This window comes from Musca autumnalis, unplaced genomic scaffold (genome assembly GCF_047663935.1).
Source record: "Musca autumnalis isolate F117 unplaced genomic scaffold, ASM4766393v1 scaffold_4, whole genome shotgun sequence".
NCBI lineage: Eukaryota > Metazoa > Arthropoda > Insecta > Diptera > Muscidae > Musca > Musca autumnalis.
Genome location: NW_027411977.1, coordinates 124,287,850 through 124,312,414, shown reverse-complemented (window position 1 = coordinate 124,312,414; position 24,565 = coordinate 124,287,850). Strand labels below are relative to the sequence as shown.

General features: G+C 35.5%; 1 protein-coding gene across 1 annotated transcript; it reads left to right on the top strand.

Moving 5' to 3' along the window:
• The first annotated feature begins 9,501 nt into the window (after positions 1-9,501).
• LOC141402612 (uncharacterized) lies at positions 9,502-14,901 on the top strand. The gene is made up of 2 exons (XM_073984252.1): positions 9,502-9,611; positions 13,349-14,901. Exon 2 carries the CDS (start codon positions 13,351-13,353, stop codon positions 14,290-14,292), a length of 942 nt encoding a protein of 313 aa, XP_073840353.1. The 5' UTR covers positions 9,502-9,611; positions 13,349-13,350; the 3' UTR covers positions 14,293-14,901.
• The last annotated feature ends 9,664 nt before the right edge of the window (positions 14,902-24,565 follow it).

Here is a 24,565-nt window from a genome sequence, read left to right as displayed (position 1 = left end):
TATACATATAGCTGCCGTATATATGTTCGCCCGATTTCAAGCAATTGATGGACCAAACACGCAAATTCTGCCCAATTTTTATGCGATTTGGAAAATACCACGGAATTAGGACTACAAATAAGTTTGCCAAGTTATATTGAAATCGGTTCAGATTTTGATATTGCTCCCATATATATTTTCGCCCGATTTTAGGTATTTGGTGCACCAATCCCGCTATGTATGTTCAATCTTGATGAAATTTGAAATGTGTGACGGATTTTGGTCTAGAAACATTTTTGGCAAATCATATTGAAATCGGTTCAGAATTGGATATAGCTCCCATATACATATATGTTCGCCCGATTTCAGGAAAATGATTGACCTAGCATGCAAATTCCATCAAATTACAATAACATTTGGAAAATGTTACGGAATTCGGACTACAAATAAGTTTATCAAGTTATATTGAAATCGGTTCAGATATAGAAATAGCTCCCCTATATACATATGTTCAAATTTCATGGTTTTGTCTGTGCTTTGTTATAAGTTAATAAAAAAAGGCTCCAAATTTAGTAAAAATCGGCTAAGATTCCGCCACAAAAGCCAAAGTTTGCGATATCTTTGAAATTACATCCCAGCAAAATTTGACGGAAGGGGTTCTTTGCGATGACGTGATTTCATGTCATCTTTTGCATTGGTTCAAAGGAAGTCGTGGAAGATCCGATCTTTTCATTAGGATTTGAACCAATGCAAAGGAAGTCGTGAAAGATCCGATCTTTTCATCAGCATTTGTACCCATTCCATCGATCCAATAGAGATGATGTTTGTGTTTTTTTTTTTTTTTTTTTTTTTCTTCTTCTTCTAATAGTTTGGCTTAAGGTCATAAAGAATTAAAAACAGAACATTTTCGGTTTTTAGTTTTTATTTTTGATATCCGATATTTCGACTATCATCGATAGTCATCATCAGGGATTTTATTCACTTTAAAGAGAAACAATTAACATTTTCTTACATAATTATATAAAACAATCATATAATAATAATTACATTGTATTGCAACTAATTGTTGTTAAACTGCTACCGTTTTTTCATCCTCGTCTGTTGAGAATAACTTGCCAACTAAAGTTTTTGGTGTTTTTCTATTGTGTTTCTATAAATCTGCGCACAGTGTTCCGTGTCAGACTTGTGTTTTTATTTACACACCTGTTTATTTTCATTTTGGTATGTTCCAGTACTGCAAAAATCTACTAATTTTTACTATTTTTTCCGATAACATAAAGGAAAAATTGTTATCGTAGTAAAAATAAGTAGATTCTTGCAGTTTCTGGAACAGACCAATGTTGTTAGAACTGTCGTCGTGATGTTGTCTCACATTTCCTGCATATCAAAGAACTAAATTTTCTAAACAATTGGTATTATATGAAGTCCCAACCATCGAGCTAAAAATAGAATCGGACTGCACACATTGCTATTTTAAAAGTTCCCTTGTCTGTTCTAAATCTGACATAGAATGAAATCAATCAAATCTCGCTTCTTGGAATTTGAAAAAAAGTCCGAAACGAAAAGGAACAAGAATCTCAAAATAAAGAAGAAACTACTTTTGGAAAGAAACAATTAAAAATAAATTAATTAAGCATAAATGGTATTTTCCATGAAAAGTCTCTCCTCCCCGTTCGTTACATTTTGTTCTTAGAGATCCCTAAAGCAAGCCGGGTTGTAGATCCCTACATATTTCCGTCACTAAACAAAAGAGTATAAATTACCAAAATGTTGTTATAAAATAACAAAATTATAAAATAAAAGTAATTTACGAAATAACAATACTTAAAGGAGTGCATTTGGAGTCCATGCCGAAATCTGAACTGGTGATGGGAAGATAATTGAAAAAAGAATATCAGTTGCGGAGAACGGAGGAAGTAATCTTTTGCGTTGCAGCGGTGGTGATTACATTGCAATTTTGGATGTAAACTTTTGAAAAACTAAACTGATAAATTAATTGTAGCTATTTCATGAATTCGTTTGAATTAATAGAGTTTTGTTTTTCATGAAAACCATATTTCAATACAGCATTTCCATTTTCCAAACAATATGAAAATTTCATGCCAAGGGGTTGGTGAAAATGACATGCCAAAGCATTGGTTAAAATGACATGTCAAAGCATGGGTGAAAATGACATGCCAAAGCATTGGTGGAAATGACATGTCAACGCATTGGTTAAAATGACATGCTTAGGATCCAGAAAAGAACGTCATCTTTTGGGGTCCACGTTCATATAAAATTCATCGATGAAGATGCTAAAAAGATGACATGCTAGATCACTTGCACCCATGATTGAATGTCATCTTTGGCATCGAACATTTTGCTGGGATATTATTATTATTATATACGTCTATTAAATTTTTCCGAAATCCAATTGGTAACATTAATGGGTTTCCGATTATTCGCCAACCAAAACATAAAAATGTCCATATTTTTAACTATTACGACATCTGAAATCAGATTTTTATGAAAAGGCGCAGATAGGCGCAGCTAACTTTTTCACAAAATGATAGTACACATTAATACCTTTCACCACATATATATAATATCCTAGATCTACCTAGATCTCAAAAGTTATATTCCAGAGAACACATGGATAAAAAAGCAAAATACTCCAAAAAAGACATAACATCTTAACTCAAAAATACATTTACCACACATAACATTTTTATTATTTGTTAACACTATCTTATTTTACATACCCATTGAAGAGCTTTCCATGTTTAAAAAATATAAAAATGTTGAAATTTTCTTTTTGGCGCCTAAAATGCTTTCACTACTTATTTATAATGAATGTCGGAATTTCGGTATTTGGAAAGTTATCCACATTGTTTTACCAAAATTGCTGGAATTTGGTATTTAGCCTTCCTCATAAACGAAATGGAACTAATTGTTCAGTTTTAATTCAATACACCTCGTGGTGGAGGGTATCACAAGTTCGGCCGGGCCGAAATTAACGTCGTTCTTACTTGTTTTATAGTAGGATCCTTTTTTCTAGGGGATGGTTACTCACCAGGCGCCTAAATCAACATTTTTAAAGGCAGGTGACACCACGGGGAGGTCAGTGTCCACTTGATATAAGAGAGGGCCAAGATAAGCCCTGAGCTTTATCATATTAAAGCCGGTCAGGACCGTTGCTTGATATATTTCATACCATACGTCACCCCTCTCGATAAGTTAGGGGGTGCAAATCATAACGGCTGGCTGCATAGTCAGATAGATGGAGTGATTAATAGTGGTGTCGAAAAGATACCCAGCAAAATTTTAAGGAAGGGGTTTCATGCGATGACGTTATTTCATGGCATCTTTTGCATTGGTTCAAACGAAGTCGTGAAAGATCTGATCTTTTCATCAGCATTTGAACCCATGCAAAGGAAGTCGTGAAAGATCTGATCTTTTCATCAGCATTTGAACCCATGCAAAGGAAGTCGTGAAAGATCCGATCTTTTCATCAGCATTTGAACCCATTCCATCGATCCAATAGAACTGAATTTTGTGTTTTTATTTATACACATTTTTCTAAATATATAGGATTAATTATTAACAATAGGATTGATGTTGTCGGGTACTCGAAATCACAACCAACGTTGTTAAAACTCTCGTCGTAATGATAATGTCATTGCAAAGGACTGGTGAAAATGATATGTCAAAGCATTGGTTGAAATGACATGCCAAAGCATTGGTGAAAATGACATGTCAAAGTATTGGTTTAAATGACGTGCTTTGGATCCAAAAATGAATAGCATCATTTGGGGTCCACGCTCATATAAAATTCATCGATGAAGATGCTAAAAAGATGACATGCCAGATCACTTGCACCCATGATTGAATGGCATTTTTGGCATCGAACATTTTGCTGGGATAGGGATGGTCGAGCATCTATTTTGAAGGTGATCCTTGCCTCACACCGATTATTAGGTAGATATTAGACTCCAATTATCTCTAGAAGTCTCCATCAGTAATCGTGACCTTGAGCCCAGTTTTGCATTAGCCACCATATAACGGTATCACCCGATTTCAAGAATTCTGAAGTTTTTAACTACATTTTCCCGAAGAATTAGGTATAATTTAAAATTTAGGGTTGTTAATGTCGAAAAACTTATCCACAAAAATTCGTGGACATGGGTACACGTTTTGGTGTAGTCGTTACCGTCTAATTTCAAGTATTTTGAGGTTTTCACCGACATCTTTTGCCCAAATTGGATATAATTTGGCCAAAAAAAACTTCTTCGCCACATGGGCATTTGTGGTTACTTTCGTAACGGAATAAAAACTAATTATTATATTTTAGTTTAGAATATTTCTTGTTGGAAGGTATAAAAAGTTCAGCACAACCGAACATAACGTTCTTTTACTTGTTAAAATATACACAAGATAAACACAATGGACTAAAGGTCTTCCAGTAAGGTGGCCACTGTTTTGGTGTTCTTTATTCCTGGAAGACACAATCCGGCCAAATAATCCATTACAATTATGTTTATGTACATATGTGATCAAATAACAGAGTTACAGCGTAATATACCATACGAACATGGAGACGAATTTATTTAGCCTTCGATTAACTAATAACCTGCATCATCAGAAAAAATCCAAGGTAAGTCCTGGCCATTACCATTAGTTTGATCAAATCACATTGAAAGCTATTTTTTTCATTTTGTTCTTAAAATTCTTTTTGGTGGAAAAAATGCTCACATAAGACTTGCAGATGTCATACTAACAACAATGTGAACATTTCAAAGAGGAAATACTTATGTCGACTATGATTTTCAGTAAATAAAATATTCATCATCTTCATACTTATTATATTTATTTCTTCTTTTTTTTTTATTCGTGGAAAAAATGATGCATTTTGATATTCTCAAATCGGATTTGTTAGCGCTAAAAACGAATTTGTAATATAAGTAGATACAACAACAAATATTCACTCGATTTATTACATTTATGTTCTTTATTGGAAAAATGGATTAGTTTCAGCCAATATTGCAGTAACTGCAGACGCAGTCTGTGAACATTATGAACAATATTGAACTTTATTAACATTGAAGTGTTTTCATTTTTGTTTTCATACAGAGTTCTGGGAATATTCGTTGAAATCGTAAGTAGGCAATTGATTAAATTAAGGCAATAGGATGGATATTCGATTGATTCTTTAACTGCTTAGTGTCAAAGAAAAAGTTTAGAAATTCAATGGGGAAAAATTCAAATTAGTGATATAGTAAGGTTTGTACTAACAATGCGTTATGTCCAATATTAATTCTTCTGACATACAGAATTTATTTAATTTAAACTAAAGGTAGACAGCTTACATATGCTGCGCGTTTGCCGACAAGAACGATAAAAGCTTGGATTGAACATGGGGTTAGTAACACACCCCTATAAAAACAAAATACTATGAAAAAAAAACAAAGAAAAAGCAAAACAAACCCCTTTAATGTTGACGACTCCCGCAAACGTTTTAAGGACTACATATTTGATTCTCTAACTTTTTCGTCGTTACTGACAAAAATCGCTAAAATTAAAACGCAAAATTATGAATAAAAAGTGGAAATAAAAGCTGACAAAACATGCGGTATCGGTAGGGGTTAGCGACAACTTTATTTTGACTTTTAGCTGATCTAAAAATAAGAAATCAAATTGATCACGTTGTTTTTTGGATGAACAATTGTTCCAAGAAGCCAACATCGACTCCCTATTAAACTTAGCAAAAAAGTACGAACAGACACAACACAAAACTTGGACATCGGTAATCTGCAATCACAAAGGATAGCAGAAACACTCCTTGTTCCGATAACATATTTGCACAACGGCAAAGTATTGCGAACAAGAGCGATTTAGGGAGGAATGGAGAGAGCAGAAACGTATTTTCCACAGCAAAAAGTATGAAAAATCTAGATGTTCTGGAGCCAGAATGAAGTGCACAAACTTCTACAAAGAGTGAAGCATGACTGACGGCTTTGGTAAAGGCACATCCTCCTGAAGAGACCAAAAAAGTAATTTGGTAATAGATGCAGATCGTGTGCTTAGGATATGAAAAAAAAACATTTTTCCCAAAGTGTTGGTATCCAATACTTTCAAAAAGGACAAAGATACCACAGATCCTATCTCAGAAGGTTGTATGGAATGTATACCGCCCGGACAAGATGAGATGAAGACAGCAATAAACCGGCAAACGAATAATAGGGCAGTAGGAGCCGATGGCTTACCAGCCGAGCTGTTCAAAACCAAAGGCGACACACTGATAAGGTGAAGGCATCAGCTAGTTAACACCATTTGGTAGGAAAGAAAAGAGAAAAGAATGTGTGCTCAAACTAGAGGAGTTTATATCTGATGCCTATCGCATATAAGGTAGTGACTGGGATACTAAAGCCTATGATCAATAAAATTATTGGCCATACCAATGCGGTTTTAGACCAGGCAAATCTACATTAACCAGATATTTACCTTGCAGCATATTCTGAAAAAAGCATAAAGCAACCTTACACCGTCCTATATGTACGTGCAAATGTATGCCTGAATTTGGTATTCCCACAAAGCTCATTCGGTTTTCTAAGATGACATTAGCTGATACACGGTCCTCTGTTAAAATAGGAATAAAACCTCTCCGAACAGTTTAGTAACAAAAGAGATTTCATACAAGAAGGCAGCCTTTCGTGTGACCTCTTCATCATCATCTTGCTGGAATAGGTTATACGAGATGCAGATGTTAAAAATCATATGTTACTCGACATTGACATCATGGGTCGACCAGTAAAAGAAGTAACTGACGAAATTGAGACCACAACCTTCATAATAAAATAAAAAAATCTGGAGGTACCGTTCTACCGGGGCCTACTCCGACCTATACCGAAAATTTTCAGTTGGAAAATTGTATACTCCCAGCGAAGACTACATGCTAAATTTCAGTTGGATATTGAGGCCACAACCTTAAAACCACCTAAAATCGGGAGGTACCCTCCTATGGGGACTAAACGAAAAAGTAAACCTAAACAAAAACAATTCTGGAAAGTTGTATACCCCCAACGAAGATTAAATACCAAATTTTGGTGGTATATTGATACCAAAATCTTCATAATACCAAAAATCGGGAGGCACCCTTCTATGGGGGTTATATAAACGTGAACAGCTTTCAATACCAAACGTCCAAGATTAATATAAACGTCTATACCAAATCATAAAGCTCCATCTTAAATATTGTGAGCTGTATCGTGATTTCGACTGTAATGAGAAACGTCTAATCGTTTTTAATTGACAGTAAGAAGGCGATTACAATAGAAGTCCAAAAATGTTGACACATTTTGCTAACTTTTTTAAGAATTTGACCCCTGTCAACAATTTACTTTGTACTGATTTAAAGTTTTGCTGGTCTTCTTGATCAGCAACATTTAAATACAAGTATCAAAATATAAAAATTGGGATAATTTAATTCAAAATTCCCATGATGTGGCTATTTCATTTCTACGGAGTGGATATTTCAGAACGTGGTCCTATATCATAAATGTTCAGTAGAAATGTTTTAAACCCCCTAGGACACTAAATTTATTTATGTTGAGTAATATGGCTGAATTTTTAAAATACCGAACAACGGGTGGTACAATTCTCTGTGGAAATGTTTCATATCTCCAACAAAGACTAAATACCACATTTTAGCTATTTCGGTTGGAGAATGTCGATGAAACCTTCAACATTCTCAAAATCGGGAGGATATAACCCATTTTCAATATAAAACATTCAAGGAGTAGTAGAAATTTATGTAACATGTTATAAAGCGCCTTCTGAAATATTGCAAACTGTATGTTCACAACAATGTGAACGCATATAGGGTTTAGTGCCCTAGTGTGAACGTGCCTTAAGATGTAATGCGTGAACGCCGTTGAAATTGTGGGTGGTGGCGGTGTGGTGTTAATTTTGCCATTTGTTCTTTCCACACACACACCCACACATTGCAACGGTTTTGCATGTAAAAAACAAAGTAAATATGTAAATATTTCCAACAGCAGACCGGCAAACAGGTTTGCTGTTGAAATGAAGTTGAAGAAGTTTTCATTCGTTGTTATCCATCTAAAAGCGCCGGAACATTTTCTCCCCCAGTTAACCTAGAACGTTTACACAGTTAAAAATATAGTTAAAACACAAAACGAAAATTGTACATACAAACAAACACAAAGTTAAAGAACAAATAAGTTAACACATTAAGGCCCATTATTATATGTGTTCTTTTACTATCTGATAGATTTGAAAACGCAAAATAAACCAATTTAGGGGCATTAAAAATATAATTTTTACATTGAAAGTTATTGCCAAGAAGCTCCTCCTTGAAATTCAATCATCTCTTTTAACTTTATGTTAACCTGAACGCTATAAATCTGTTCGGTAAATCCAAACTATAACAAAAGAAGACTTATAATAATGGGGGTAAAACTTAAAATCTAAAGTGATAAAATCCTTATAAACTAAATGGTTAAAATACTTACCTAAAAACACTTACCTTGTATATACTTAACCGCTAAAGTTAAAACCCCTATGTGCTAAAACATAAATACTTACCTACTAAAGAATAAATACTTATGTGCTAAAGAAAAATAACTTATATAACCTAGAATTGTTAAACCTAAATTGAATTCAAGAAAACAATTGTTTCTACTTATACTCTAAAAATTTATTACCTAAAAGTGTATTATTTGAAATCTAATACTTAAACCTAAATAAAATCTTACTACTTAAACCCTAAATAAAAACATAAACCTAGTGAATTTCGCTAAATAAATCTAAAGAATTGTACTATGAGAATTTGCCTAAAATTGAACTAAATTGAATAATTTGCTAACTACACTACGCTAAAACATATCCTAGAAACTAAAAACTTAATCTATGCTAAAAGGAAATCTAAAATAAAAATAAAACCGAAGAATTAAAAGTGTACATAATTGTGTTATAATTTGAAATAAAAAGGCAAAAGGTTAAGTATAAAAAACATAACCTAGCAAACATTTGGTCCTCCGGAACCGGATTAGAAAAAAGTGATGTTTTTTAAATAATTAAAAACAAAAAACAATACAGAACAAGCACACAGTGATTTTAAAACACAAAGTTAAGTGGACAAAACAGTGGGTAAAATACAAATACACAAATAAAGTTTTTACAAATTCAAACAAACAAAAAGTGAGGTTACTCAAAATACAAAGACAACGTGAGTGCAGACAAGATCGTTTTGAACAACACATTACAAAAAATACAAAGTGACAAACAAGACACAGTTGGTACAATACAAAAACACAAAGTGAACAAAAAAGTTTTTACAAATTTAAAAACACAAATATTCACAAAAACAAAACATAATATATTCAAAGACAACGTGAGTGCAGACAAGTACAAGATCGTTTTGAACAAAGTGAACATTTTACAAAACACAAAAATTTTTAAACAAAAAGAACAATTAATTTTTTACAAATACAACAACAAATCGGTTCGGCACGCGTAAACTAAACATATTACAAAACAACAAGGCGTCACATCACAACAACAACAAGGAGCAGCAGGAAAACAACAAGGACAGACCCCAAAACCCCCACACGTAACTAAACCCAGCCTACAAAGTGAGTACTTGTTGGATTTTTTCATTACGACCAAAGGAGAATATTGGGAGCAGGCAAATCCTCAATATTTGCTTTGACCCATATCCTCACTGTGACCCAAAAACAATTTTGACCCTTGTAACACTGCCTATTGCCACAAGACTCAAAAATTGTTGAAACTGACTCGATAAAACCGTTGGTTAAACCGTTATTTTGGACGGACATTTTTAAGGGGTTATATATACTTTGCTAGAAAAAACACATTTTCGTGGAAAAAATATTGGAAACCAAACTGAACGTGCAGTTCAAAGCCAAGTACATAAGCGCCATATTGACACATATATATATATATATATACAAACACATACGATAGTTAATGGAAAGTTTGCATACCCAGCATACATAAACGCCATATTGATTTTGGGAAAGAAAAAACAATTTTTTTAATTCTCTGCGTACATACAAATTGGAAATACATAAAAGCGATTATATACATTATGTAGTAGATGACTGGCGGACAGACATATTATTTAATCGTAGATAATTTTGAAAAAACTAACCTAGAATAATTTTTTTTGGCAAAAATTGTTCACGTCTGTGGACAGACACACCAATTATCTAACCATACATAACCTAGTAAACATTTTTGTGGAGATTTTTGGAAGAAATATTGCAGTCTGGTGGACAGACACAGCGATGAAATATTCATACATCACATACAAGCATATTTTTGGATTTTTGATGAAAACACGTAGTCTGTTGGAATGATACAGACCTGAGAACAATTTTGGAATTTTTTGAAAAAAGCTTAAACGTCTGGTGCACAGACCTAAAAAAGAAACAAAAATGACACATTGTTTCCTGGACCCATTTTACAACAGGATTTGGTGATACAAATTTTAAAATGGAGATTTTTTAAGTACGCCTTTAATGCTGACATCACAAAGATGTATAGGCAGATACTTTTGGACTCGAGACAAACCAAATTTCAACGAATTCTCTTCAGAAAATCACCACAAGACCCAGTTGAGGATTATGAATTGTTAACCGTGACATTTGGAGTAAATTGTGCACCGTTCCTAGCTTTGAGGACTCTTATTAAATTGGCAGAGGACGTAAAAGATACCTATCCAAGAGCAGCCAATATTATTTTGCAAAATCTATATGTTGATGATGTTCTTGCTGGCGGACACACGGTTGAAGAAACAATTCAGGCCCGAAAGGAACTGGTAGCAGCCCTAGATTCTGCGGGTTTCAAACTCATGAAATGGGCTTCAAATCATCATACCATCATAAAAGATATCCCTCAAGAGAATTTATTGCCGCTTAACTGGCTGGACATCGCTGAAGATGCATCCACAAAGACATTGGGAATTAGATGGAACATTTCAGGCGATTTTTTCTCATTTACGCCCCCAGCGATGGAAGATAGAGATGTATATACAAAGCGAGAAGTGCTGTCTACTATAGCCAAGCTGTTTGACCCATGCGGATGGCTAGCACCGATCATAATTGTAGCCAAACTCGTAATGCAACAGATATGGTTGGATAAAATCGATTGGGATGACACTTTAAAGCCCCTTACACTCACAAATTGGAAAAACTTCGTGAGAAACAGCAAGGATATTGAGTTACTGAAAGTTCCAAGATGGATAACATTCACATTGAATAGTTCTGTGGAAATACATGGGTTCTGCGACGCATCGGAAAGCGCGTACGGGGCTACGTTGTACATTAGAGTAGAAACCCCAGGTCATAATGTTCAGACTTTTCTGTTAGCCGCAAAGACTCGAGTGGCACCAATCAAAAAGTTATCCATACCACGGCTCGAATTATGTGGCGCGGTTTTACTCTCAAAATTGGCAGCAACCACAATGAAAAATCTTCAGATATCGGATTATACGACCCAATTCTGGACAGACTCCACCATTGTTTTAGCCTGGTTGAAAAAGCCTCCTTGTCACTGGAGCACATTTGTGGGAAACCGAATTTCGGAAATCTCAGAAAATGTCGGCCAAGAGAACTGGCGACATATAGACTCAGAAAACAATCCCGCTGATATAGCCAGTCGAGGGTGTTCACCCACAGAACTTAAAGATCACAGACTCTGGTGGAATGGTCCTCATTGGCTTACAATGCCCAAAGACCGGTGGCCATCGAATCAAATTCACGATGAAACAGACCTAGAAGCCAAGGCGGTCAAAGCCCTAACGCTTTTCGAGCAAAAGGATGACCCCTTGAAAAATTTCTCGTCGTTAGCAAAAGTTTATCGGGCATATGCATATGCCTTAAGACTCTGGAAAAATACTGGAATTAATCGGCAACACCTTAGAGCCTCAACATTGGAGCTGACTGCCGCCGAGATTCAAGATGGAAAACGATCCAGTATCATACAGACACAAAAGTTCTTTTACTTAGACGAATACGAGGCCTTGGAGAAAAAGGCAAGAATTTCTGCAACTAGCTCTCTTCTAACTCTGAATCCATTTTTAGACCCTAAAGGAATCCTAAGAGCCAATGGTAGATTGGTACAGTCGACAGCCCTTACGTATAGTGAGCGGCATCCCATAATTCTTCCACATGGAGCGACCCTTAGTCAACTAATGGTTGATTTTACACATAAAATAACCTTACACGGCGGTAATTTATTGATGTTAAGAGTGCTCAGGTCAGAATTCTGGATATTCGGCCTTAAGTCACTTGTAAAGAAAACCATACGGAACTGCAAAGTATGCATCATTCATAAGAAAAAGACCCAAGATCAACTAATGGCATCACTGCCGCCCGAGCGAACATTCCTTTCAAGACCCTTTACAAATACAGGTGTTGATTTTGCGGGACCCTTCAATATTAAAAGTTATTCGGGCAGGGCCTGCTTTCTTACCAAGGGATACGTCTGTGTATTTATATGCTTTGCGACAAAGGCCATACACTTGGAGCCGACAAGCGACTTGTCGACATACGCTTTTTTGGCTGCCTTCTCGAGGTTCGTTAGCCGTCGTGGCTGCCCAGCTTGTATCTATTCCGACAACGGTACAAACTTTGTAGGGGCAGTTGATCTTTTAAAAAGAGACAGGATTGCCTTTGTAAAAAACCTGCAAAATAGTATCCTTCAGAACAACTTTCACCAAGATCTTAATTGGAAGTTTATTCCACCCGGAGCTCCGCACATGGGCGGTTTGTGGGAGGCCGGAGTTAAATCTTTCAAGACCCATTTGAAGAAAAGTATTCCCAAAATGAACTTTACCTTCGAAGAATTCACAACGATTTTAACTCGAATCGAAGCTTGCTTAATTCGCGACCCCTCAGTCCTGCAAGCGACGACCCAAATGATTTCTCTCCTTTAACCCCTGGCCATTTCTTAATCGGCACAGCTATTCTTACACCAGCTGAGCCCGATATTTCTGACACTGATATCAGTCTTGTTAATCGTTGGAAACGACTCAAAGTCATTTCACAATATTTTTGTAATCGTTGGAAACTAGAATATCTCCACGAGCTTCATCGAAGAACGAAGTGGAAGTATACTCGGGAGAACATTAAAGAGGGAGACTTAGTAGTTATAAAAGATGACCGACTCGCGCCAAATGAATGGAAAACTTATCCAGGTAGCGACCAAAACACTAGAGTAGTCGACGTTCGGACGGCTAGTGGCTCAATAAGCAGACCCATTACAAAACTTGTCAAATTGTTTTCCGACTGACTAGTCGGGTTATGTCTAATAAAAGAATTTAGTACTCCCATCTTGTTTTTTGCAGATATGGCCGCCTACTTACCCAACCAAGATTGGAGACTGGAAGAAGGTGCCCAACGTGGGGCCCCAGCTGCCAACTCTAACCGTCAGCCCAGGGCAGAGCAGAACGTCAGGCGGCATGGAGAGCGCAGTCGATCCAACCAAAGAAGAGGCCAAAGAGAAGAGAGGAGGGATAGACCGAGTTACTGGCAGTATGCTTGTGGGTTATGCCACGAAGACCATGCACTCAGTTTGTGTGAGCGATTTCTGCAGCTAACACCCTACCAACGCTACGAAACTGTAGAGCGGAGAAGCTACTGCCGCAACTGCCTGGCGCGCAGTCATCTCGCCCCGGACTGCCCCTCACTTACAGCATGTCGACGCTGTGATCATCGCCATCATACGCTGATTCATGGAGCCCCACAACTCAGCAACTCACTGCAGCCACCGACGCCATCCCAAGTTCTACGCTGGAACCTAGTCATGATCCCTACAGCAACCATAAGAATAATGGGAGAAGAGGCCAGGTTGTGGGCATCGGTGCGTGCTCTCGTCCATCAAGGGTCGGCGATGTCGCGAATTTCGTATGCGTCGTTTCAACGAATAGGACTTCGCTCCTTTCTCTATCTTGGTAGGCGATTCACCACGTTAAAAATCCAGGCCCGAAACGAGAATTCAACTTGGGCTCTAAGGGTGCATGCACTCGTAACAGACGAGCTGCCATACAGACCATACATTGACCCAATAATTGAAGACCCAACCATGGATTTTGGCGGTGGTAGCTTGGCTGACGTGGACCCGAGGAGTAATACGCCGATAGAGGTTGAGTTGGGCGCGGATGCATATTCGGCCATCGTGCAGGAGGGCCGGACTTTCTCGGGTGTTGGCGACGTATACGGGTACCAGACCAGGCTGGGGTATGTGCTGTCAGGTCCAATTAGAAATCTCCCGCAAGATGATCCCAATTAAGATAGCTAACACTAACAACTGCGGGGGCAGAACATGTTCACAACAATGTGAACGCATATAGGGTTTAGTGCCCTAGTGTGAACGTGCCTTAAGATGTAATGCGTGAACGCCGTTGAAATTGTGGGTGATGGCGGTGTGGTGTTAATTTTGCCATTTGTTCTTTCCACACACACACCCACACATTGCAACGGTTTTGCATGTAAAAAACAAAGTAAATATGTAAATATTTCCAACAGCAGACCGGCAAACAGGTTTGCTGTTGAAATGAAGTTGATGAAGTTTTCATTCGTTGTTATCCATCTAAAAGCGCCGGAACATTTTCTCCCCCCAGTTAACCTAGAACGTTTACACAGTTAAAAATATAGTTAAAACACAAAACGAAAATTGTACATACAAACAAACACAAAGTTAAAGAACAAATAAGTTAACACATTAAAACTTAAAATCTAAAGTGATAAAATCCTTATAAACTAAATGGTTAAAATACTTACCTAAAAACACTTACCTTGTATATACTTACCCGCTAAAGTTAAAACCCCTATGTGCTAAAACATAAATACTTACCTACTAAAGAATAAATACTTATGTGCTAAAGAAAAATAACTTATATATAACCTAGAATTGTTAAACCTAAATTGAATTCAAGAAAACAATTGTTTCTACTTATACTCTAAAAATTTATTACCTAAAAGTGTATTATTTGAAATCTAATACTTAAACCTAAATAAAATCTTACTACTTAAACCCTAAATAAAAACCTAAACCTAGTGAATTTCGCTAAATAAATCTAAAGATTTGTACTATGAGAATTTGCCTAAAATTGAACTAAATTGAATAATTTGCTAACTACACTACGCTAAAACATATCCTAGAAACTAAAAACTTAATCTATGCTAAAAGGAAATCTTAAATAAAAATAAAACCGAAGAATTAAAAGTGTACATAATTGTGTTATAATTTGAAATAAAAAGGCAAAAGGTTAAGTATAAAAAACATAACCCCGCAAACACTGTATTTTGAATTCAGTAGATGGATAGACGGTCATCGTTAATTACACTGTGCTACAAAAGATGACAAAATGTTGTTGCGGGGTTTCTGATGCATATATTCAGTTTTGAGGGAGTCCATGGAAGACGAAAATACGAAGGCAGTTCGGAAACTTCTTAGCCTAGCACAAAAAGCGCGGTATAAACAGAAAAAAGTTAAGTGTTTTGGAAACTTCCATCTCTGTTATAAACACATGTTAAATTTTGTTTCGATCTGGCAACTCCTTCATATAGAAACAGGTGTTCAAAAAAGACGCATCCGCAATTTTTTTTACAATGGAAAAATTAGAAATGCGTGCTGTCATTAAATATTTACATAAAAAAGGTTTATCGGGACAAGAAATTCATAATGATATGGTGAATGTGTTAGGTGAAAGTGCTCCTTCATATGCAACAGTAAAAAATTGGGTTGCTGAATTTAAACGTGGTCGTACAAGCATTGAAGATGAACCACGTAGTGGATGTCCAAAAACAGCAACAACAACAGAAATTGTAGCCAAAGTGCATGATATGGTATTAAATGATCGACGAATAAAAGTGCGTGAAATTGCTAATATCATGGGCATCTCAAATGATCGAGTCCATTTAATTTTGCATGAAGAACTACAGATAAAAAAGCTTTCTGCAAGATGGGTGCTGCATTTGTTAACAGTCGATCAAAAACACATAAGAATGAACATTTCTCAAGCTTGTTTGGATCGCTTTAAGCGAAATAAAATGGATTTTAAGCGTCGTTTCATAACTGTTGTTGAGACATGGATCCACCACTATACTCCAGAGACAAAAGAACAATCCAAACAATGGACTGAAGCTGGAGGAAATGCCCCAAAGAAGGCAAAAACAATTCAATCGGCTGGTAAGGTTATGGCAACGGTTTTTTGGGACTTCAAAGGTATTTTATTGATTGACTATCTGCAAAAGGGTAAAACAATAAATTCAGAGTACTATTGCAACCTTTTGGATCAGTTAAATGTACAAATTCGAGAAAAACGTCCTGGCTTACAACACAAAAAAATAATTTTTCATCAAGACAACGCACCAGCGCACAAGAGTGTTTTAACAATGGCTAAAATCAACGAATTAAAGTACTTTGGTTTCTTTGGGTCACTTCGTTTTTTGATTTTATAACGGTAAACGTAGTGAAAAACTTGGTTTCTTGGATTTTCAAATTTAAACGGACATTACTTCTTTTTTCCACAACTGACTTTTACAGATTATTTTTTCATTAAAAAGGCGAAAATCATGTCATTCGAACAAGTCATCGGGTAACAAATGGTTAAGTTATAGTGATTTAAGTGTGACAAAAACGCATAAAAAACAGGAAAATGCTTTCCCTCGTGCTCTAGGCTGCGTAGAGGACACCAAACTGCGTAGTTATTTACTTTTATCAAGAAGGAAATTTAGTTAGCTTTACAAAATGGTGAAACCCAATGAAATCGGTTGAAAAATGCGTGAGTTATGCCATCTTTAGTGTTTTAACTTTTTGGTTTTTCCTTTATAAAAGATTGTTACCTTGTGCGTAATTATTAAGTATACAAATTCAAGTTACAATCATACGCTCTAAGGTACCAACTTTCATAAAGGAAAACCCAAAAAGTTAAAACACAAAAAATGTCATAACTCCTCTATCTTTCAACCGATTTCATTGGTTTTCCCCATTTTGTGAAGCTAACTAAAGCATTTTCCTGTTTTGAATGCCTTTTTCACACTTAAATCACTATAACTTAACCGTTTGGGTTGATCGAAAGACATGATTTTCACCTTTTAAATAAAAATAAGCTGTAAAAGTCCGTTGTGGAAGAAAGAAGTTATGCCCGTTTTAAGTTGAAAATCCAAGAAACACCGTTTTTCACTAAATTTACCGTTATAAAATCAAACAAGTGAGCCAAGGCTATAGTCGGGTCGGGGCCGACTATGTGATACCCTACACCACTTCCCCTGTGCATAAGCTTTTGATTGGTAAAATTCAAAATATTAAAATTGGGATAGCTTAGCGCCTTTGCTCTGAATGTCTTCATTAATACAGGCCAATTTTATTAAAACGCGTTTAAGTACATCGTCAGAATAACTCAAATAAAACATAACTCAAATAAAATCACATTCCGACCCCTAAATATTATCCGACCATCACCAAAATAAATAGGCTTTTTTCCCTGCGGGACCCCCATCAACACCCAAAATTTGGTGACGATCCGATCAAAATTACGACCTGTAGCGTGATTTCTTTAAAAGTGGAAAAATGGGATGTATTACCGACTATTGTGATATCTCCGTTATTTGGCCACCTACGCTAACCTATTTTGCATCATTGTAAAGACAGGATTTTCTACTTTCATAGCCAGGTTTTGTTTTTGGAAAGTATCAAACAAAAGCTGTGTTATTCGTCATTAGAATTAAAATCGAATAAATGAAAAGTTGGGTTCTATAAGCGGCTATTGCGATATCTTCGTTGTTTAACCACCTACGACAACCTACCATACTGTAAAGGTGATATTTTCTGCTTTCATTAGCAGGCTATACCCCTTATAGGTACGGAGATATTCGCTTTGAAATAAAACGTTGACTTTTTCCTGAATATTATCCGACCATCACCAAAATCAATAGGGTTCTTCCCCTCCGGGACCTTCATCAACATCCAAAATTTGGTGACGATCCGATCAAAATTGCGACCTGTAGCGTGATTACAAGGTTTAGATGGACAGACGGACGGACTGACGGACGGACACACATTTTGGTATATATAATATGGGTCTACGACCATTATTTCGATGCGTTACAAACTTTTTGGCCAAAACCAACTTATAATACCCTCCCCACATAGTGGTGTAGGGTATAAAAACGAAGTGATTCAAAGAAAACAAAGCTATTTTCGTCTTCCATGGACTCCCACAATACCAAATTTATGTATCAGAACCCCTGCAAATTTTCACTGTAGCACAGTGTTATACTAAATTATAAACATATCAGCTGTTTGGCCACCTACTTTTCATCATTGTAAATGTGATATTTTTCTTCTTCCATTGACAGGCTTTGCTTTTGGAAAACCGTTGAAAATTTGTCTTTTTCTCCACATAAGTTTTTTGTCTATTCGACGCCAGAATATTATCCGACCATCGCCAAAATCAATAGGCTTTTTTCTATCGAGTACCCCCATCAACCTCCAAAATTTTGCAACAATATTATCAAAATTGTTAGCTGTAGCGTGATTGTTTGGATGGACAGGCAAACGGACACACATATACTGATCAACTTTTCTATTCGAGACATTTAGTTAAGTACGTATATATGTATAGTATATACATATGAATCTACAACCATTACTTCGATGTGTTACAAACTTTGAAACCACCAAATTATATTATCATTACCCACATTTTGGTGTAGGGTACAAATATATTCATTTTACGTCAAATAAATTATGATAGAGGTATTTAGGTATTTATCATAGTAATAACCGCTAGTGTAAATTCAATTTTAAAAAGAACAAAGCTCATAAACTCGTGCGCCATCTATATTTCAATTCTTAAACATAGAATGTAATGTACTGTACAAAACCATATTCATGGTTGTTGCTATAATATACATAAATCTCCAAAAATTCGAAATCATGTTTCCATTGTCTTCAAAACATAGAGTCATATCATAGACAAATAAAAGTATAGACTACAAACATAGACCATAGACTAATAAATTTATAGACGTTTATTTGCTCTCAGCATTTATCTTCGAAATTTTCGAAAATTGGTAGATGGCGTTAGTAGTTTTATTTAAAGTTACTATAGATTTGAAACTATTTATTCTGATAAAAGACAAAATATGGATAATCTTTGGCCAGATCAACATCTTCATATAAACAAATCCAAAAACATATTGTAATTTGCTCAAAACATTGTGCAATTGTGTGAAAAGATCAGGCACTGTGCATACCGGCGACACCTACAAAAAAGAAGCACACTACAACTCTCTTTGTCTATGAATTTATTAGTCTATGCATAGACAAATAAAAGTAAAAGCTTTGTTCCTTCACTTTTTAAATGGTAAGGGTGGTAAAAGAGAAAAGTGTCAAAATTGCTCAAAATTGCTCTCTCATGAACATTTTTACCAGAAAAGTAAAGGAACGGAAAAATGGTAGGTCTGGCAGTAATGTCGAAAAGAAATATAAAAAACAATTTTCGTCTTTTATTTCACAGTTTTTAATTTAGTTTTATCAGCGTTCGACTTTTTCTTCTGTTTTGCGCCCATTTTCTTTTTCATTGTGAAATAATCGTCAAACAAAAGTCGAAAAATCGGTCCCCCCTTTATACCCTACACCACACAGTTGTAAGGGGTATTATGTCTTTGTGCATTTGTATGTAACATACAAAAGGAAACGAAATAGACCCACAGTTCCTTTTGGGGATATACATATAATCACTTTCTGAGTCGATTTATGCGTGTCCGTCCGTCCGTCCGTCCGTCTGTCTGTCCGTCTGTCCATGTATTTTTGTTCGCAACATACAGGTCGCATTTTTTGTCCGATTCAGCTGAAAATTGGGGACTACAACTTTTTTAGCCATAGGAAGAACGCTATTGCTTTTGGTGAAAATCGATTCAGATTTGGATATAGCTCCCATATATATTTTCGCCCGATTTCACGTATTTGCTGCAATTTTTATGAAATTTTGAATGTGTGACAGAATTTTGTATACAAATAAGTGTGCAAAATTATATTGAAATCGGTCCGGATTTGGATATAGCTCCCATATATATTTTCGGCCGATTTCACGTATTTCCTGTACCACACACGCTATATATGTTCGATTTCGATGAAATTTGGAGTGTGTGACTGAATTCAGTCTAGAAATAAATGAGCCAAATTATATCGAAATCGGTTCAGATTTGGATGTATCTCCCATATATATGTTCGCCCGATTTCACGTATTTGCTGCACCAAACACGCTATATACGTCCGATTTTGATGAAATTTGGAATGTTTGACTGAATTCGGTCTAGAAATAAGTGTGCCAAATTATGTCGAAATCGGTTCCGATTTGGATATAGCTCCCATATATATTTTCGGCCGATTTCACGTATTTTATGTACCAAACACGCTATATATTTCCGATTTCGATGAAATTTGGAATGTGTGACCGAATTCAGTTTAGAAATAAATGTGCCAAATTATATAGAAATCGGTTCAGATTTAGATATAGCTTCCATATATATTTTCGGCCGATTTCACGTATTTTCTGTACCAAACACGCTATATATTTCCGATTTCGATGAAATTTATAATGTGTGACTGAATTCAGTCTAGAAATAAATGTGCCAAATTATATCGAAATCGGTTCAGATTTGGATATAGCTCCCATATATATTTTCGGCCGATTTCGTGTATTTTCTGCTCCAAACACGATATATAAGTCCGATTTCAATGATATTTGGAATGTGTGACTGAATTCGGTCTGGAAATAAATGTGCCAAATTATATCAACATCGGTTAAGATCTGGATATAGCTCCGATTTATATTTTACATATTCACAGTGGTGTAGGGTATCATATAGTCGGTCCCGCCCGACTTTGATCCTTTCTTTACTGGTTTTTTCCTGCAGAAATTTTGCTAGTAGCCTGTGGTAGAAGAGAAAGCCATTTTCGCTCTCTCTCCACTCTCACTCTCTTAAAAATTGCTTCCAGTTTTGCCACTTTTCGGGGTTAAGGAACGCTTTGCAGGTTAAAAATGGTAAGAAATGGTAAAAATGGTAACCTCAGGTAAGTAAAGGAACACAGCTATAGACTACAAACATAGACAAATAAAATTATAGACTACAAATGTTTCTCAACTCTTATGTTCGAAAAAATTGAAGCAATAGATGTCGCAGACTATAAACATTTATGAAGTTATTATTCACCGTAAAGGTTGTTTTGGTAAATTTAACTTGTAGAATACACGATGAAGTCGAAAAAATACAAAGATAGCCGCCAAATTGTAGAAAAACGACTAAAATTTATTCGAAGTCGAGTGATTTCACTAGCCCCAGTCGTAGACTAATGAAAACATAGACGACGGAATGCTTTCACCGAGTATGTTCGAATTGAGTATGCTGAAAAAGAAACACAAAATAAAATGCCAAAAAACACAAGTTAATAAATATTTTTTTCTGGCAAAAGGCTACATGGGGTTAGTTTTTGATGGGAACAATATCCTCAGACAAAAATATCCAAGAAAATATTGTCATTTTCCCCAAAAAACGTCTTCGAACTTTTTTGAGTTTTCGGATTTGAGTAACATGACAGCGGCAACATTGAGTATTTCTTCGTCTATAAATTTATTTCTCTATGCCCCAGTTAGCGGTGAGTTAGACGACTAGCCCCAACATCACATTGTGCGACATCTGTTAGGAACAGAAAATGAAAGCTTTTGGTGTCTATACATTTATTTGTCTATGGTATAGACCATAGACATAGACTAACAAATTTATAGACATTTATTTGCTCTCAGCATTTATCTTCGAAATTTTCGAAAATTGGTAGATGGCGTTAGTAGTTTTATTTAAAGTTCAAATCATTGTTCCACAACATCCCATACGGGACAAGGGAGACTTCTCTCATATCAATGAGTGCACCCCTATTCATATTTAGCTCAATGACATGGGACCTACTGTTTATCGCCGAGTCCGAACGGCGTGCATAAGACACCACTTGTGGAGAAGTTTTTCAAGGCTGAAATACTCAGGAAATGTCGCCAACATTACTGAGGGGTATTTTGCCACCGTTGAAAAATGTTCGATGTTGCCTGGCCGGGGAATCGAACCCCCGACCTTCTGCGTGCAAGGCGGGCGTGCATACCATTGCACCACGGTGGCACTTTAAAGTTACTATTTACACTATTTAAAGTTACTATAGATTTTAAACTATTTATTCTGATAAAAGACAAAATATGGATAATCTTTGGCCAAATCTATATCCTCATATAAACAAATCCAAAAAAATATTGTAATTTGCCCCAAAACATTGTGCAATTGTGTGAAAAGATTAGGCACTTTGCATACGGGCGACACCTACAAAAAGATAAGACACTACAATCTCTTTGTCTATACGATTTATTAGTCTATGATAAAATGCCAAAAAATACAAGTTAATAAATATTTTGTTTTGGCAAAAGGCAACTTGGGGTTAGTTTTTGATGGGAACAATATCCTCAGACAAAAATATCCATGAAAATATTGTCATTTTCCCCAAAAAACGTCTTCGAACTTTTTTGAGTTTTCTTGTTTGAGTAGGTTTACGGCGCAAAATTGAGTATTCCTTCGTCTATCTTATTATTAGTCTATGATTTGGTCGCCAACATTCGAAAATCGAATAGGCAAATAAAGAAGAAGAAGAAGAACTTTTTTGAGTTTTCGTGTTTGAGTAACTTGACGGCGCAAAATTGAGTATTTCTTCGTCTATAAATTTATTTGTCTATGCCATACATGGTACAAATACACAGGTAGCATAGACTAATAAAAAGATAGACGAAGGAATACTCAATTTTGCGCCGTAAACCTACTCAAACAAGAAAACTCAAAAAAGTTCGAAGACGTTTTTTGGGGAAAATGACAATATTTTCATGGATATTTTTGTCTGAGGATATTGTTCCCATCAAAAACTAACCCCATGTAGCCTTTTGCCAAAACAAAATATTTATTAACTTGTATTTTTTGGCATTTTATTTTGAGTACCTCTGTAAGCATACTCAATTCGAACATACTCGGTGAGAGCATTCCTTCGTCTATCTTTTTATTAGTCTATCATAGACTAATAAAAAGATAGACGAAGGAATACTCAATTTTGCGCCGTAAACCTACTCAAACAAGAAAACTCAAAAAAGTTCGAAGACGTTTTTTGGGGAAAATGACAATATTTTCATGGATATTTTTGTCTGAGGATATTGTTCCCATCAAAAACTAACCCCATGTAGCCTTTTGCCAAAACAAAATATTTATTAACTTGTATTTTTTGGCATTTTATTTTGAGTACCTCTGTAAGCATACTCAATTCGAACATACTCGGTGAGAGCATTCCTTCGTCTATCTTTTTATTAGTCTATGCTCAAACACGAAAACTCAAAAAAGTTCGAAGACGAAAAAAATTGAAATTTTCTGACCCTTGTAAGATAAAATGACGAATTGCTGCCATTTTTTGTATAAAAAAATAAGATAAAATCTCCAAAAACCATGTGCGTAATTATTAAGTACAATCTTTTATAAAGGAAAATATACAAAAAAAAAAAAACAAAAAATTAAAACACAAAACATGGCATAACTCATCTATTTTTCAACAGATTTCATTTCCAGTTTTGGAAAGCTAACTAAATCCATCCTCAATAACAAAAATACTACTTCTTCGTCTTTATCCTCAATCCGTATTCGGATGTTCCCGATCATAGAATTACAATTTAGAGTTACTAAAATTAACATAACTAATTGATTATACTATTACACAATTAAATTAAATTTTTATTCAATTATCGAAAGGCTTCGGTTTCTGGCGGCTTTCAAAAGACTTCTTTCTTCAGGCAGACCCTTTGTTCTTTGATTAAAAGCTGTATCAAAATTTTTAAGAGCATTGTCCACTTCTCTACTGAAGGGCAGACTGGTGACATTTTTATTCTTCTCCAACTCCCGGCATACACAGGTGTTAGGATACCTTTTTATTTTAGTTTTTAAGTTAGTTTGTAAGTTAAAAATTATTTTTTAGTTTTAAGAACCCTAATCGTAGGCAAAGCTCTACTAGCCAATACATATGCCGGGAGCAAGCATATTAAAGCCTAATTATTGTCATCCGCAGAATATAATTACATCGTTATTATGTCAGTTTCGAAGGTGTAAGTACCTTCCACTTAAATTTGTTTCAAGAGCACCGTGGTTCGTTATATCCTTGGTTTTCTATAAACGGTGCGGCAGTAGTAAAGTTTATGTTATCTCCCTTTTACATATTAATCATTGATACGGTTTAAAGGTGTACTAAACTTGTCTTTATTATCGTATATTCAAGAAATGTACAAAATTGTAATAACATTTTTTTGAAAATCTTCTCGCGAGGACAAAATTTTTGTTACTTACTACCGTGATCGTTTTCAACAGTTTGTTGTGTATAAGAAAACTAATGAAAATGTCATTGTTCGTTATATACGTAGTTGCTTATAACCGTTGTTCGTTATATCCGAATTTATCTGTCGAAATCTTTGTTTTATCTCACTTTTACA

Coding starts and splice junctions, on each gene's coding strand:
- LOC141402612 (XM_073984252.1), top strand. CDS start 13,351: ATGGCCGCCTACTTACCCAACCAAGATTGGAGACTGGAAGAAGGTGCC.